The following is an 18,746-nucleotide window of genomic DNA, read 5'->3' on the forward strand; positions in this document are numbered from 1 at the left end:
ACAGCAACGTTGATGTACTGATATTGATAGAAACATTTTGTCATCCTAACCATTATGTCTACGTTTATGACTTCAGAAGAAAATAACGGGACAAAGACTATAGCATTTACATTCTGCTGGTGTTTCAATTACTCTTATGTCTGTCTGAGCAAATAGCAAGGGACCTGCATACAGTACAGAGAAAATGTTATTGTGTCCCCCTTTGCACTGTGTGAGATGTGTGTAAGAGGAGAGAACTGTGAGTGTGAGACTCACCCTGCCTATCTCTACCAGTTTAGTGATCATGACGATGCTGAAGCAGTTCTCCTGCCACACCATCCTCCAGAAGTCATACACTGTCTCCTGTCTGGGCCCTATGGGACAAAGAGGTAAAACCATCACATCAACCATCTCAGTCAAAAACAAATTATCAATATGACTAGGGCCAGGATTGTTTCCTGACCACGTGACCTGATACTACTGTACTAAGTCACTTTTCTTGGACACAGGATCAAGGTACATGCAGCTAGGTTATAAGTAGGGCCAAATAGTTTTTCCTGGTCAGGTCAAATGCCCTACTATAATTAAAGTTGTGCTGTACAGTGCTTCATAGCAGTGTTCATTGGTCTGTGCCAGCGAACTGTGGCTCAGTATGAGAAGTGACAGGTGAAACAGGAAACGGATCATATGGCCAAGGAAGATACTAAGAATAGCTTAATCACTCAGACTCACACTCTATCACACTTTCTCTCACTCTCTCTCAGAGAGAGAGTGAGTTTGTGAAAGATAAGTGAGTAGCTAGATACACTAGGAGAGGGTTTAACTGATGCGGAGGTGTGTATCTACACATCCAAACATGCACGCATGGAAAAGCTTGCACACACACAAAATGAAAACTGGATGATTGACAGAGGGAGATCTGTAGGCTCTCGCTCACACACACACACACACACACACACACACACACACACACACACACACACTCTCTCTCTCTCTCTCTCTCTCCATGTATCACCCACCCCATGTCATGCAGTGGGTTGGCGAGTCACACATGCAGTCACCTTTTGATTGGATGGAGAGACACTTGAGATCTGTCTGTGTCACTGTTGCTAGGTCCTACGTAGAAGTTCATTGGGTAGGTTGGTCAACCTCAATTTTACACACAAACACACACACAATCGCACACACAAGCACCCAACTCCAGACATGGCGGGATACTCACCCTGAGTGGCTATGAAGTGGTTGGATCGATGGTAGCCCTGAAAAAGAGAACAGGGGTGACATGCTTAGTAAGCCATATGTGCCTCAGACAGCGCTTTCAGCATGCCCACGGCATCCACGCACCACCTCAACCGGTCATAGTGGTAACCGTAACCTCCTGAGATTTGACCTCATGCAAGCACAAGTAATATAACTACATAGGGACACTTGTCACATGCTGGAGATGACAAGGCATGTCAGTGGGTATGGTGAAAATGGCACAGCTCTATATGCTTACAGGTCACACAAACAATGGGCCACAAGGCAGTCTCATCTTCCACAGATATGGGAGCTCCTTCAAACGTGCATTCCTCTTTACATAGCGGTTATCTTTGATTTAGGTTTGGTCGAGAAAAGGGTGCCTATTCACAATACCTCTTTCAACTGTATTGCCAGAGTGCAATGGTGCTCTTGTTATTCTACTGTAAGATTAGCTACTGGCTTGAAGCTTGGACATGGCTCAGGTGGAAATAGACAAACATCTAAGATTCAATGGCAGATAAAAGGAAAAGAGATGGCAACCCTCAGAGTTTCTTCACTCTGCTGCAATCTGAACATTGTGATACCTCGGAGCAGCTTGCTTTGTGCCAACTCTGAATGCAGGCTCCCAAACACTAGACTGAAGGGTTTGGATTTTGAAAGAGGGATGTGCTGCATGGGAAAGAGGGAAAATAAAGGGATGGTAGACAATAGAAAGAGCAGTGAATTACTTACTTCCCTGTTAATCCGAATCTACAGGGTCCAAAGTCGAGAAGGTGGGGAAGGTAGTAGAAAAAAAAGAGAGGAGATAGAAGCTAGTTAATGAAAGAAGATTGAGAAATCTAAGGAGATAAAGGTTGCAGACAGGAGGAAAACCTGTATAGAGGGGTGTGCTTGTTTACATACAGTATGTGTGTGTGAGGCTGAATGTGTGTTTTGTGTGCGCGTGTGTGAGCGTGCGTGCATGCATGCATTCGTTCATGCACGTGCTGCCATGTGTGTGTATTGCTTTGGACTGTCTCGCTATTTAACAAATTAGACGCTCATATAGCATTCAGCAGGGTTCACTTGCTGAGTTTGATGATGAAAAATACTGCCCTGTATGTACTACAACACATGACAAACACAGGCAGCTGCCAAGCATGCATATACATACAGCACAATACTGTATACCCACACACACACAGCCACACATACAGGCACACAGCCAGGCGATGAGTGACAAAGAGATCAAATCAAATGCTAAAGAGAAAAACTATCTGAGAGCTCGCACTTCGTCAACCTCTGCTTTAACAAACAGAAAACACATTTCAGAGAGAGGATAAACTTTTCCATGTAACCTTTGGTGAAATAGTAATGTGCTCTCCACAAGTACTCCCCTGTGGCAACGTATTTATTCATCATTCAGTGCCAGGCCTTGTCAGGGGGCCAACTTGTCCATACAGCGAGCAGCACCCAAGCATTAAGTGGCATGTCTCTAATGATGCCTGGTCTCCCTGTGCCCTGACACTCTAATTGGCACCCTCACAATGGCAGGAGTCAAAATAGGACGGACCCATTTTTAGTGCCCTCTCAAGTGCCCTCTCTATGCTAATGAAGTCCCCTAAAAGCATTTCTCCTCCACAAGTCCCCTCTCTCTATATCTCTCCCGGATTAACGATATACAAGGAATGCTTTCACCTTTCCGACAAGGCGTTTTAGACAAGTTTGTCTCTTATGATGGAATAACATGCATTCATGACTGTACAGTCCAACAAATTGATGATGCATGTTGCTCTACGGGAAACACATTCTAGTTGATGCAGATGGAAACAAGAAGTATAATGAAGTAAAGGTGAGCAGCCAAAGAGATCATGTCTCAGAGATGCTCCCCGTCCATCCAGGGATTGAATAACATCAATCCAGTCTATTCAATTCAGAGGGATATTTTTTTTTTTACAAAGGGCTTTACCTCCAGGACTTGGTATTATAAAATTAATGTATTGTCTATTAATAGCGTTGGATAAGGGGTTGTAGAGGTAGTCACCAAAAAGACATGGCATCTGGCCGAATGCCAAGAGGAAGGTTTGTGATTGGATGGGGGTTGGGTGGATGGTGGGGTGAGCCTGGTGTTTCCAGGAATATGAATAACCTCTCACAGGTAAATCTGGGGAACAGGATTGCTTAGGGCGACACAAAATACTGTGAAATGGACTGTGGTTTTTCAGAAAGGGATAAGGAATGACTTGGTGTGTTTCCCAGTATAACACTGTTATGTGGACAGGATTCTGAGCAGAAGGGAAGGAGAGCTGAAACTTACGTCTATGTAGTTGGCGTTGATGTAGTCGGAGTTGGGGTCTCCCAGGAGTGGGTGGAGCTTGACTCTGTGGCGGTTGTCTGGAATGAAAACATATGAATCACATATCAGTCGTGTTTCCAATTACATTGCAGTACATCCACACCACATACATCTCAATTAAATTACACCTTTTTTTAAACATTTTATTTAAAAAAAATCTGTACATATAATAACACATTTACTGTAGTAACCTGACAAGGAATGCCTACACGCATTTCAATATAACTTTCCTTTACTTTCAACCTAAGAATTAATAGGTGTACAGCCATGTACCCAACTGGCTCTCGGGTGGCGCTGTGGTCTAAGGCACTGCATCTCAGTGCAAGAGGCGTCACTACAGTCCTTGGTTCACATCCAGGCTGTATCATATTCGGGCTGTGATAGGGAGTCCCATAGGGCTGCGCACAATTGGCCCATCCAGGTTTGGCCGGGGTAGGCAGTCAATGTAAATAAGAATTTGTTCTTCACTGACTTGCCTAGTTAAATAAAGGTTACATTTTAAATGTACAAACGGTATAAATACAGCCAAACAATACAGCCCACTCAACATGTGGTATAGGCGCATTGTACAGATCCAACTCAGGGTGATGACATCTTCCAAGAGGAAAGGTTACGGTCAATAATAACCATGCACACATGAATAACAATCATACTATACTGCAGATAAGTACAATTCATATTTAATGTAATGAATATAGTGTCCACAGATTTCTCAATAACACACCCACCTTAATTTCAAAGGACAAGTACATTAGAGTGTCTAAGTTGAGAAACAGCAAGTCCTCAACAGGCAGCTTCATTAAATAGTACCCGCAAAACACCAGTCTCAACATCAATAGTGAGCAACGTCAACAGTGAGAGGCGACTCTGGGATGCTGGCTTTCTAGGCAGAGCTCCTCTGTCCAGTGTCTATGTTCTTTTGCCCATCTAAATATTTTATTTTTATTGGCCAATCTGAGATATGTCTTTTTCTTTGTAACTCTGCCTAGAAAGCCAGCATCCCAGAGTCGCCTCTTCACTGTTGACGTTGAGACTGGTGTTATGCGGGTACTATTTAATGAAGCTGCCAGATGAGGACTAGTGAGGCGTCTGTTTCTCAAACTAGACAATCTAATGTACATGTCCTCTTGCTCAGTTGTACACTGGGGCCTCTCATGGTTAGAGACAGTTTGCACTGTTCTGTGAAGGGAGTAGTACACAGCGTTGTACGAGATCGTATTTTTTTTAAATGTTTATATTTCACCTTTATTTAACCAGGTAGGCTGGTTGAGAACAAGTTGTCATTTACAACTGCGACCTGGCCATGATAAAGCAAAGCAGTGTGACACAAACAACAACACAGAGTTACACATGGAAAAAACAAACATACAATCAATAACACAATAGAGAAAAAAAGTTTATATACAGTGTATGCAAATTAGGTAAGGGAGGTAAGGCAATAAATAGATCATAGAGGTGAAATAAATACAATTTAGCAATTAAACACGCAGAAGATGAATGTGCAAGTGGAGATACTGGGGAGCAAAGGAGAAAAAACAACAACAAAAAAACAGTATGGGTTATTTACAGAAGGGCTATCTACAGGTGCAGTGATCTGTGAGCTACTCTGACAGCTGGTGCTTAAAGTTAGTGAGGGAGATATGGGTCTCCAGCTTCAGTGATTTTTGCAATTCGTTCCAGACATTGGCAGCAGAGAACTGGAAGGATAGGTGGCCAAGGGAAGAATTGGCTTTGTGGGTGACCAGTGAACTATACCTGCTGGAGCGCGTGCTACGGGTGGGTGCTGCTATGGTGACCAGTGAGCTGAGATAAGGCAGGGCTTTACCAAGCAAAGACTTAGATGACCTGGAGCCAGTGGGTTTGGTGACGAATATGAAGCGAGGTCCAGCCACCGATAGTATACAGATCGCAGTGGTGAGTAGTATATGGGGCTTTGGTGACAAAACGGATGGCACTGTGATACCCTCGTAAAACTGATGCAGTCTATGTTTGGCAGCAAGAGTGAAGGATGCTTTGTTGCGAAATAGGAAGCCAATTCTAGATTTAATTTTGGATTGGAGATGCTTAATGTGAGTCTGGAAGGAGAGTTTGCAGTCTAACCAGACCCCTAGGTATTTGTAGTTGTCCCCATATTCTAAGTCAGAACCGTCCATAGTAGTGATGCTGGATGGGCGGGCGGGCAGGTGAGGGCAGCGATTGGTTGAAGAGCATGCATTTAGTTTTTCTTGCATTTAAAAGAGTTGGAGGCCACGGAAGGAGAGTTGTATGGCATTGATGCTCGTCTGGAGGTTAGTTAACACAGTGTCCAAAGTAGGGCCAGAAGTATTAGAATGGTGTTGTCTGCGTAGAGGTGGATCAGAGACTCACCAGCAGCAAGAGCGACATCATTGATGTACACAGAGAAAAGAGTCGGCCCGAGAATTTAACCCTGTGGCACCCCCATAGAGACTACCAGAGGTCCGGACAACAGCCCTCCGATTTGACACACTGAACTGTGTCTGAGAAGTAGTTGGTGAACCAGGCAAGGCAGTCATTTGAGAAACCAAGGCTGTTGAGTATGCCGATAAGAATGCAGTGATAGACAGAGTCGAAAGCCTTGGCCAGGTCGATGAATACGGCTGCACAGTATTGTCTCTTATCGATGGCGGTTATGATATTGTTTAGGATCTTGAGCGTGGCTGAGGTGCTCCCATGACCAGCTCAGAAACCAGATTCCATAGCGGAGAAGGTACGGTGGGATTCAAAATGGTTGGTGATCTGTTTGTTACCTTAGCTTTCGAAGACCTTAAAAAGGCAGGGTCGGATAGATTTTGGTCTGTAGCAGTTTGGGTCTAGAGTGTCTCACACTTTGAAGAGGGGGATGGCCGCGGCAGCTTTCCAATCTTTGGGGATCTCAGACGATATGAAAGAGAGGTTGAACAGGCTAATAATAAGGGTTACAACAATTTCGGCAGAAAATTTTAGAAAGCGAGGGTCCAAATTTCTGTTTGAAAAAGCTAGCCTTAGCTTTACTAGCTGCCTGTGTATATTAGTTTCTAACTTCCCTGAAAAGTTGTATATCGCTGGGGCCATTTGACGCTAATGCCATACGCCACAGGATGTTTTTGTGCTGGTCGAGGGCAGTCAGGTCTGGAGTGAACCACGGGCTGTATCTGTTCCTGGTTCTCAAATTTTTGAATGGGGCATGCTTATTTCAGATTGTGAGGAAAACACTTTTAAAGAATAACCAGGCTTCTTCTACTGACGGAATGAGGTCAATATCCTTCCAGTATATCCGAGCCAGGTTGATTAGAAAGGCCTGCTCACTGAAGTGCTTTTTTGGAGCGTTTGACAGTGATTAGGGGTGGTCGTTTTACCGCAGACCCATTGCGAATGGAAGCACCGAGGCAGTGATCGCTGAGATCCTGGTTGAAGACAGCAAAGGTATATTTGGAGGTCAGGTTGGTTAGGATGATATCTATAAGGGTGCCTGTGTTTACGGATTTGGTGTTGTACCTGGTAGGTTCATTGATAATTTGTGTGAGATTGAGGGCATCAAGCTTAGATTGTAGGATGGCCGGGGTGTTAAGCATGTCCCAGTTTATGTCACCTAACAGCACGAGCTCTGAAGATAGACGGAGGTGGGGGGGGCAGTCAATTCACATATGTCCAGGGCACAGCTGGGGGCAGAAGGTGGCATATAGCAAGCGACAAAGGTGAGAGACTTGTTTCTGGAAAGGTGGATTTTGAAAAGTAGAAGCTCAAATTGTTTGGGCACAGACCTGATGCTCCAGATACTCACCTAGCCTAAAGAAGGCCAGTTTTATTGCTTCTTTAATCAGAACAACAGTTTTCAGCTGTACTAACATAATTGCATAAGGGTTTTCTAATGATCAATTAGCTTTTTAAAATGATCAACTTGGATTAGCTAACACAACGTCCCATTGGAACACAGGAGTGATGTTTGCTGATAATGGGCCTCTGTACGCCTATGTAGATATTCCATAAAAAACAGCAGTTTCCAGCTACAACAGTCATATACAACATTAACAACATCTACACTGTAGTTCTGATCAATTTGATGTCATTTTAATGGACATTTTTTTTTGCTTTTCTTTCAAAAACAATGGCATTTTTAAGTGACCCCAAACTTTTGAAAGGTAGTGTATATGATGGTCCTTCTTTCTTTTCAACTAGATCTGCTGTTCCAAACAAACACTAACACAACAAGTCTCTCAGTCTCAATGACTTTGTTAGTCTTTCAGGAGGTTTTAACTTGTATAATTCCACCCGCAACTGTTCCGTCTGAAAATATGGTATTTTCTTTGTCATAGCGCAGGCGGATGTGGTCCTGGTGTCCACGCATGACTCAACCATCAGTCAGTTTGACTACAAGGAGACTGGACCACTCTGACTCAGAATGATACCTGGTGACTAGTGCTTGCTGGTTGTGGATGTAGATAGTTTCTTGGATTTTAACTGTCTTTCCCTCGCGTTGTGGTCATGTCTCGCTTTAAGTTTCTCCTGCTTCCATTCCACTTGTGCTTTGATGTCCGGACACAGTAGATTCAGGTGAGCTATTGGCTTTCTGCCCATCAACATCTCAGCTGGAACATGTCCTGTGGTTGTTTGTGGCGTGATGCAGTACTGGAACAAGAACCGTGAGAGCTTAGTTGTGATGGTTCCCCCAGTCATCCTTTTGAGCCCCTCTTTCAGTGTCAGCACAGCCCGCTCCGCTAAGCCTTTTGAGCGTTTCGGACATGGCGAATCCCATTTCTCCGCATGAAGTTTTGGAACAAGTCACAGATAAAGGTTGTTGTGTCTGACTCTTGTTGAACACAAGAGAGTGAGTGAATTGCAAACACCTGCCAAAGCTTTTCGATGGTTGTGGCCGCTGTGATGTTGCGCTTGATGTGAGCCTAGAGCCACTTGGAGCACGCGTCCACCATCACAAGGAACATGTGGCCCATGAAAGGGCCTGCAAAGTCTATGCGTAGCCTGGACCATGGGTGGTCAGGCCACTCCTACAGATTTTTGGGTTGCGGGTTGCGCCATCTTCTGGTTGATCTGGAACTCAGAACATGATTTCACTTTGTTTTCTACGTCCTGATCCATGTTAGACCACCAGATGTAAGAGCTGGCTAAACCTTTCATCCGGTAGAACCCTGTGTGAGCCTCATGGACTTCATCCATGACTTGCAAATGGCCGGGGGGTGGAACAAACACTCTGGGCCCAGCTCAGTTTTGTGTTTGCATAAGGTCTCAGTCCATCATCCTCTATGAAAGGAGGCCAACCCTGAATAAGGAATCTTTTCACTTGGGCCAGGATAGGGCCAAGATAGGATCCTGGTCTGTCCACTGTTTGATCTGTTTGGCATTCACAGGTGAGTTTGAGGAAAATTGTCTCGGGAGGCACCACAGTTGTGCCGGGCATCTCTGGTAGTGGGAGACGGCTGACCGCGTCTGCATTTGAAATATCCTTCCCCGCTCTGTACATGATAGTGTACTCGTAAGCTGACAGTGTTAGGGCCCAGCGCTGTACCCTTGCTGAAGCCATTGGAGGAATGCATCTTGATTCGCTAACATGACTAATCAGTGGTTTTTGGTCAGTGCATATGGTGAAATGATGACCGTAGAGGTACTGATGAAAGCGGTTCACAGCAAAGACTATGGCCAGACCTTCCTTGTCTAACTATGAATAACCCTTCTCAGTACTCATCAGTGTGCCTGATGAAAATCCAATGGGTTCTCCGACCTGTCCTCCATCTAATGGGGAAGTACTGCCCCAATGCCATAGGGCGAGGCGTTACATGACAGGATGATCTCTGTCTTGGTCAAAATGAACCAGCAGTTGTGCAGCTTCTAGTAGTGCTTTCACTTCCATGAAAGCTTTCTCTTGTGCTGGCCCCCAATTCCATTTACAGTCTTTGTGGAGCAGCTGATAAAGTGTAGCCCACACTGTTGACAGGGAGGAACTTACCACAGTAGTTCACCATGCCCAGGAACAACCTGAGCTCAGACACGTTCTTGGGTTTTGGAGCATCCTTGATTGCCCTGACTATGTCCTCCACAGGATACAGACCCTGCGCTCTGATCTTATGACCTAGGTATGTCACACTCTGTGCTTGGAATGTGGACTTGCTACGCTTCAGGCGCAGACCTGTCTCTGAGAATCTCTTTAACATCTGTTCCAGATGGTGGAGGTGCCCCTGTAACCAGGATGTCGTCCAGGTACACTGCTTACATGAGGGATCCCCTGCAGTAGACTGTCCATTGTCCTCTGGAAAATGGCTGGACTGGACGCCACTCTGAAAACCAAGAGGTTGTACCTGAACAAGCCTTTGAGTGTGTTGACTGTGACATACTCTTTTAAGACCTCACCCCGGAGGAGTTGTTGGTAGGCTCGACTCATGTCAAGCTTTGAGAACGTCTTCTCTCTTGCAAGCATTGCAAACTGGTCCTCCACCCGTGGCAGCGGGAAAGCATCCAGCCTAGAGGCCCTGTTGATGGTGGTTTGTAGTCCCCACATATATGCAACGTGCCGTCATTTTTCAGAATGGGAATGATTGGATCTGCCCAGCGGGAGAACTGAATGGGAGTAATGATGTTTATTTCCTGCAGCCGCTCCAACTCATCCTCAACTTTTTTTTGAATGGCGTAAAGCACATTCCTGGGCTTGGAAAAGTTAGGCTTGGCCTGAGGATCCACGAACAGCTTAACTGCAGTGCCCTGCAGTGTGCCCAGTTCATCTTTGAAAATCTCAGGGTACTTTTGAATGACATCTTCAGTCACTCGTGTGTGTTTTATCTCACCCCAGTTCAGTTGTATTTTGGTGAGCCAGTCACACCCTAGTAAACTAGGCCCATTCCCTTTCACCACCAGGTGCTGTGGTCTCGCTTCCTGGCTGTTGTATGCAATGTCCACCTCCAGAGCCCCAAGCAATGGCATCGTCACACCGGTGTACAGTCTGATCCCTGCCGGTGTGTGGGCTGAAGCCTGTTTTGAGCCCCATATTTGTTTGTAGGTCTCCTCACTGATAACAGAGGCAGAGGCCCCCGTGTCAACCTCCATTCTCATCTGCTTTCCATCTTCCTCCACTGTAGCATAGATAGGCTCTGCGTGTGGCTCACTCACATTAAATATGTTGTAGGAACAATGCCCGTCCTCCTCTGTGCTCTCTAGGTGGTGAGCTACTGACTGCAGCTTCTTAGCTGTGAACTTGCCCTGCCCAGTCGGCCCACCCTCTGGCTTGCCCCTAGGACCCCTGCATTTTTTTTACTAAATGTCCCTTTTTGTTGCAAATGTGACAGTGTCCTTGAACTTACAGTTGTTTGCATAATGTGTTCACCCACATCTGAAACATTCCACTGCTTTTCCCCTTTTTCCTGCTGCCTGTTTTGTCACCTGATGCATTGCACAACTTCCACTTTCGGCCTTTTAAATATTTATAGCATTTACAAGCCATCCCCATCACTTGAGATCGTTCCAATGATCTCTTGAAAGCAAACAGTGCTGTATGCTGTCATCATTAATGCCACAGACTAATCTGTCACAGAGCATGTTCTCTAACATAGCCCCAAACTCACAATGTTCAGAGAGTTCACATAATTCGGCAACAAAGTTAGCAACAGACTGACTGGAAAATGGCAGTTAAACTTGAACCTATGGACAATCACTGGCTTTGGATTGTGGTGAGTCTGAACGAGAGCAACTAAATCCACAAAATGAATTTCTCCCGGTCTCCGTTGTGTAGCCAAATTCCTCATTAGCTTTTAGGTTTTAGCCCCACACACACTCAAGCCTCATCTATAATTCTATTGGCCAAGAAAAAGCATCTCTACCTTTCCACATATTCTGTTCAGACCTCGTTCTCTTCCATAAACTTAGTGATAATGCCAACTTGTCCTTGACCCTCATTATCGATTTTCACTTGCTACTGATTGTCACCATCGATGTTTCCCTCCAGTGGTGGCTGCTCTCTGTCGCTCATTGAGCTAGCTATCTAGCTAAGTGACTACCTCCACTGTTTCTTAGCTAGCTAGCACATCGCCTTGTACATGCTGATAAAGTTTTATCCTCGTCGCCAAAAAGATGTAGTAACTTGACAAGGAATTCCCACACGCATCTCAATATTACTTTCACCCTAAGAAATAGAATGTGTACAGCCATGTACAAACACAGCCAAACAATACAGCCCACTCAACGTGGTAGAGTCGCATTGTACAGATCCGACGGGGTGACGACATCATCCAAGGGGAAAGGTCACGGTCAATGCCAATAATAACCATGCACACATGAATAGCAATCATACTATACTGCTGGTAAGTAAAATACATATTCAATGTAATTATTTATATAGGGTCCACACTAGAACATACAGTCAAAGTCTGAAGTTTACATAAACTAGTTTTAATGACTCCAACCTAAGTGTTTCAACCACTCCACAGATTTCTTGTTATCAAACTATAATTTTGGCAAGTCGGTTTATGCATGCCCATTTCCTAACCCCTCCACCTCCATGAGGCACACGCTGTCTGCCATCTTCCCGGTAGAGTTGAAACCAGGATTCATCTGGGAAGAGCTCACTTCTCCAGTGTGCCAGTGGCCTTCGAAGGTGAGCATTTGCCCACTGAGGAAAATGATGTGGATATATTGAAGCAACATCTCAAGACATCAGTCAGGAAGTTGAAGCTTGGTCGCAAATGCGTCTTCCAAATGGACAATGACCCCAAGCATACTTCCAAAGTTGCTTGGGGTCTAAATGTATTTGGCTAAGGTGTATGTACACTTCCGACTTCAACTGTATATGTATAAGGCTTTTTAATGGAGGTTTTGGAGCAGTGGCTTCTCCCTTGCTAAGAAGCCTTTCAGGGTATGTCGATATAGGACTCGTTTTACTGTGGATATAGATATTTTTGTACCCGTTTCCTCCAGCATCTTCACAAGGTCCTTTGCTGTTGTTCTGGGATTGATTTGCACTTTTCGCACCAAAGTACGTTAATTTCTAGGAGACAGAACGCGTTTCCTTCCTGAGCGGTATGACGGCTGCGTGGTCCCATGGTGTTTATACTTGCGTACTATTATTTGTATAGATGAACGCGGTACCTTCGTTTGGCGTTTGGAAATTGGATGAACCAGACTTGTGGAGGTCTACATTTTTGTTGTCTGAGGTCTTGGCTGATTTCTTTTGATTTTCCCATGACGTCAAGAAAAAGCACTGAGTTTAAAAGTCATGCACAAAGTAGATGTCCTGACCGACTTGCCAAAACTATAGTTTGTTATCAAGAAATTTGTGGAGTGGTTGAAAAACGAGTTTTATTGACTCCAACCTAAGTGTATGTAAACTTCCAACTTCAACTGTATTTTTACCTCAGGTTCTTCCACTGAGGTAAAAATATATATTTTACATGGAAGACCTGGCCAAAAGATCCTACATATCAATATTTTCATGTAAAAGAACATAACACATATTTGTGATTGACATTATTGCTTACGGTGATCAGTGCATTCGTCCCAAGAGGGCTGGCATGTCCATGATGACTTATATCCCATCAACGTGTCATTCCTCCCTTTAGTTTTGTCCTTCTTTTTGGTGCAGTCCCAGCCATCAAAGAAGCTCTGTGGAGGGGTAGGTAAGTATATGTTAATGATACTATCACCAATACCACCCTTCCCCTATCGAGTCAAACATATTTACAATGCGTCTCTTCTAAACCATTATATCTGCAGTTGTCTGTTGTGTTTGAGTGACGTAAGAGGGAAATAGAAAATTAATGGGTATAATTGGAGCAATATCTTTCAAGTAGTGAGCCAATGCATACATCATGACGGTGTAGTGCTATTCAAAGACCATTCGAACTGAAAGGGAGTTCAAAAGCATCATAGATGACAAGTAGCTACCCGTTCACATTAACTGATCATGCAGGACATGTGGAAGAGCCTTAGCTTCATGTTCACACACAGACAGAGCACTCTAGTGAATTCCATACATCCTGCCTAGTCATGGGCCCATGCACAATTCTGTTCCAACACGCTCCTGTCCTCTCATCAACATGCCCCACTATCGCCATCTTATGACAGTCCTGACTCCAGCAGCAGGATGCTCTCATCAACCAAACTACTCCTCTCCCCTAGTGTGTGGGGCCAAGTTTTCCCCCACACACCACTGTGGTTGTTCAGCCCCCGGGGGGGACTGTGGGTGAATACAAGCCTGCATGCTGAGCAGGGGAATACAACCCCGCTGCTCCCCACAGAGAGAGTAACCACCCAAACTCTGCCTGGGATTACACCAACCCCCCCACTTTCCCCCAATACAGACTTGGAGATTTAGGCCCATTGATCGGGGTGGAGGATGCAGGGAGGGAGGGGTTAATTGGTTCTGAGGATCACACAAAAAATGAAGAGTAATACTTGAATGAAAGACAAGTTGAGACACAGTGAAGAACAATCTGAGCAGTTACATAACTGTGTTATGAATAATTTTGCTGCAGTGTTTACAAATTATCGCTGTCTTTTTTCTCCCCCAGTGCAATATTACTGTGTCAACCAGCCCACCGGTTTAACTATTTTCCTTTTTCCCAATCATGGAGAAGTATCCCACCGGGGAGAAATGTTTCAGGGCTGTGTGCCCTCCAAAATGTGGCCCGACGCATCCAGACAGTCATGGAAATCAGCCTTTACAGAGGTACTGGAATAATACGTGGGTTAAGTTCTGCTTGTCTCCCAAAACAAAATGTTTCCCTCTCTACCTATGGTAAAGTACAGACTCAGATAAAGTACAGACTCAAATAAGAACAAATTCTTATTTACAATGATGGCCTACCCAGGCCAAACCCTCCCTTAACCCGGACGATGCTGGGCCAATTGTGCACCGCCCTATGGCACTCCTGATCACGGCTGGTTGTGATACAGCCCGAGATAAAACCAGGGTCTGCGCCACTCGGGAGCCCTCGGAAGATAATGGAACTGAAGGAGACTCTCCTTAACATACACTCCCTGATGCATAAAGAAGTTTGGAACAGAGTCCTCGAAGGCTTCTCTCCTTAATTGTAGGCGATGACTTAACAAAATGACTCCCTCGTTGTGCCGTGCACCAGTTAATAACACTTTCAACTTGGTGGCATCCTATACAAGCCTAAAAACCTCTGTTGAGAATTCAGTACAGAGGTTCTTCTTTTTTCAGTGTGATACTGGAGGTCAGCCAGGGGTTGGAAGCCACCCAGCCCCCGATGCTGAGACAATTGGCGGTCACTGGGCTGGGGAACAAATGGCCTGGTCTGGAGAACCCCTGGAGATTGGGGCTTCATCAGCGACAGCCACTCTGACAGAGGGGCTATTTGAGCTCCAGACAATGATGATTTTTTAATAGTCTCACAGTGACCTTGGTCCAAGAAGTGTCTTTTACCCCTGATCATGCATTTTCACAATCTGTAACAACTGGGACGTGAGTGATAACTTCACACAATCTGACTACTAAATGCATAATCTCCTGTCGACAATTTTTACTTTTAAATTATCCGTTATTCTACATTTTAAACCCCTAAATAGTGTACGGTGACAAGACTACAAACTTGTATTTTCACACACCATTATTTTCCAGCAACACACCATTATACCAACCAAACACACATCAGCCACAACCATGCCTCTGTACCTATACTTCCTACCTCGTACTCCTGTTTGAAGCCGTACCCCTCTGCAGTTTTCATCTGGTTGATGTGCTGGAGAAGGTCAGCCACTCGCACAGCAGGGTGGAGCTGACCGGTGTGGTAGGGTGAGCCCTTACGCCCACACTGGCGTCGTGGCGAACCCCCCAGAAGACTACTGGACTCGTTCACTGAGCTACACTGCTCACCTGTGAGAGAAGGACAAAGGAAAGTGGCACCATTAGGCATAGAGTTACACACAAAAGGTGGTATCTGAAATTGAGTAATTTGCAACTTCATTTTTCATATGAAACTCCTGTTGGTGTCAATGCCGGTCAATATTCCATAGGCTCAGTGGTGACCCGTCATTCAGGGCAGGTGGGGCAGAGCCCCCACCTGTTTTGAGCACCACATTTTTAGGTACATTTTTTGGGGGATACATTTTTTCCTGGTTTGCTTGTTATTTTGGCATTAATACACGTCACATATCAGATTGCAAACAATGTAAAAGAAATGCCATTCAGTTAATAAAGCTGCAAAAAACAAGGCAGCTCCAAAATACAGGTGTTTCAGCCTAGCTCGGTGCTTTGTGGTGGTGGGGCAAGCCAGCAGAAAATACAGAGCGTTGCGCCTGATTGGCTCAGTTTTCTGTCATGATTGGCTAAGTTTTCTATCACTCATTTTAGCCCCTTAGGTTACAAGTGCCCATCCAAGAAGGCTCAAGGTCATTGGCCACAGATAGAATGACATGACATTATATCTACAGTAGCTTTGATTGGACTGATACTTTCAACATTTTTCATACTTTCAAAATCTTAGCTAACAAGCTAGCAGTCGTCACCATGAATCAAGTTGACAATCTACTAGCAAATCCTTTTCAATCCTTGTCATATAAAGAGACATCAGAGATAACATGTATTGGTGCTCATCAGCCATTGGACATAAACATTACACAACAAGTCTGAAATCGCAAGTTCAACAATGAGGGATTTGGAAGGAAGCAGTGGCTAACTGCAAGCATCTCAAAGCAATCACCATTTCGCCTGTTATTCAGTTGTGAGGGTGTGTGGTCCAAGTCTGGAATTAAGGATTTAAAACATCTGTCTGAAAGGGTTTCAAAACATGAGAATTGTGCATCACATATACAGTAGACAACGCTGTAAAACTCTGATCACTGGGAAAAACAAATGTTGTGGCTCAACTAGACACTGCATAGAGATGAATTTCACAACCAACAAAAGGATGACAATAGGTACGTGCTTGGCAGAATTGTAGCATGTAGTCTACTGTTCGGACTTGGTAGTGCACATGTGGCCTATAGCCTGTTTTATAGAAATGTAATGATTGAATATAACATTTAATATTGTTGAATATTTCATTGTCTGCTTATGTGCCCATGTTATTTATTAGATGGTTCTGACTTGATGTACAAGGAGAATACTGTAAGAAAGGCCCATGTTTATGTCGCTCTGTAAATTAAAAAAAATGCTGAACAAATAGGCGGCATATAGGCTACATCTGTCTCAGCTCGCTCATGTCTTAATCAAAATTACGGCTTGCCTCTTAACCGCTTATCATCATATATGCCATTGCCATAATTTGTACATCTACACTGTTATATTGCTTATATTGTTCTATCTCATTAGTATCTTATTAATAATTGTAGGCAATGCTAGAATTATGCATTTATTTGTTTTTCTTACTCTGTGTGTTATAATTAGCTAGGGTGCTTTTCTCCATGAGGAGGGTGATAAGTTACAGACCCAACACCATTTTATCTCTTTGATTAACTATTAAGTGTATCAGGGCCTGGTTATATAGAACATCTAAAGTGTTTCCCTTAAGAGTTTACCTTAAGAGATACTTTTCCCTTACCTAAGGGAATTGTTTAAGGGCGTTGCATAGAGCACCTCAAATATTTCCTTAGTTTGAAGGCATGTACGGCTGAAAGAATTTCAGGTTACTATTGGGACGGCCTGATTCACTGACTAAACTCAAAGAGATTGCTTTAACTTTGTAAGATAGCAAAATAGAACCTCTACAATCAAGACAGAATAACCAAATTACCTCAGAAAGTAATAACCCCATTTCTTGGAGTTATGTTTTTCTCAAGCTAGCTTACGGAGTAGCTGGGTGATTCTGCAACTACAATCACTTCTATGTCCTCAGGTTAAATTTGGTGGATTTTATTAAAAAATATATATGTTTTTTATGTTAAGTTCACACTACAATCACCCCAGATTTCTTCAACACCTCTCTATCAAGTATTTTAGCTACTTTTCAGATGCATTTTATACCTCAATTTCACTGTTTTGTCCTTGTCCCTTTTAAGCTTCTAGTATGTTTTTCTATGAGAAAACATTAATTGCACATTATATAATGTTAGAGAAAAAGTAAATAAAATAAAAATCTATATCAATATTTATGGGGATATTTTTTGTTGTTGAGCTCTGCTAACCAGTCTCTCACCTGCCCCACAAAATATACCTAGTAGTGTCATTTCCACCACTGAGGGAAAATTCCTCATTAATAAAGTTTTGTCAAGAGAATGTTAACTTAGTTACCATGGAAACATATTACAGACACTGAAGCACATGGCTGCAGCGGACAGTTGTTCAGGATATGATGTCCAGAAATTGAAGCTAAATCTAGGTAAATATTACTTGTGTAGAGAACATATTCATTGTCAGTCATTTCCGAACAGGTGATAATTTCTTTACTTTGTGGTAGAATCATTTTATGTATTTAGTGTAAATAATATGCCAGCTGTAATACTAGCCAAAACATGCTAACCTGTAATTTTTCTCCAAAAACTGTAGAAGTGTCATTTCCATGACAGTCATTTCCAACACACACTTAACTGTGGTGAAAATGACCGAACGTAGCAGAAATGACAAAAATATATTATGTTTTTACTTTGTACTTTTTAACATTTATTTTAGGCTTATTTAATCATGCTTTAAATTAATTTAATCTCGAAAGTGCTCCAAGATGTGCACAAGTTGAAAATTTAAGTAGTAATTTTCTTTGCTTTTAAAAGATACCACATACAGTGGGGCAAAAAAGTATTTAGTCAGCCACCAATTGTGCAAGTTCTCCCACTTAAAAAGATAATTTGCAAATAAATTCATTAAAAATCCTACAATGTGATTTTCTGGATTTTTTTTCTCTAATTTTGTCTGTCATAGTTGAAGTGTACCTATGATGAAAATTACAGGCCTCTCTCATCTTTTTAAAATTGGTGGCTGACCAAATACTTTTTTTGCCCCACTGTAAAACAGCACAGAGGTCACAGACATAGAAACCAAATAAAAATACATCTGCATATAGACAGGGAGAGATACTGGAAGAAAAAAGAGAAGAGAGAAGTGAAATCTATCTCTGATCTTACAAAGCGAAAACAAAGAAGCAAGGGAAGGCAATGGAAATGCAACCAACGGAATAGAAAACAGACTTTAAAGAGAACAGGTGCACTGGAGACCTAACTATCAGGCAACACCACCTCAGTCACCAGATGACTTGCAGCCAGAACATGAGGCTAACATACCTGCCCCTAACTTACCTGC

At 43.4% G+C, this 18,746-nt stretch overlaps 1 protein-coding gene across 1 annotated transcript in view; it reads right to left on the reverse strand.

Annotated features, from left to right (window-relative positions):
• LOC135522520 (receptor-type tyrosine-protein phosphatase U-like) overlaps nt 1-18,746 on the reverse strand; it is a 320,589-nt gene that overhangs the window by 37,094 nt on the left and 264,749 nt on the right. Inside the window, exons 16-20 of the mRNA XM_064948847.1 lie at nt 15,202-15,389; nt 13,030-13,153; nt 3,518-3,594; nt 1,202-1,238; nt 256-353 (exon numbers count right to left, since the gene is read on the reverse strand). Coding sequence (XP_064804919.1) covers nt 256-353; nt 1,202-1,238; nt 3,518-3,594; nt 13,030-13,153; nt 15,202-15,389 — 524 coding nt within the window. The remainder of the gene's footprint in view (nt 1-255; nt 354-1,201; nt 1,239-3,517; nt 3,595-13,029; nt 13,154-15,201; nt 15,390-18,746) is intronic.

This window comes from Oncorhynchus masou, chromosome 30, assembly GCF_036934945.1.
Source record: "Oncorhynchus masou masou isolate Uvic2021 chromosome 30, UVic_Omas_1.1, whole genome shotgun sequence".
In the NCBI taxonomy this organism is placed as follows: Eukaryota; Metazoa; Chordata; class Actinopteri; order Salmoniformes; family Salmonidae; genus Oncorhynchus; species Oncorhynchus masou.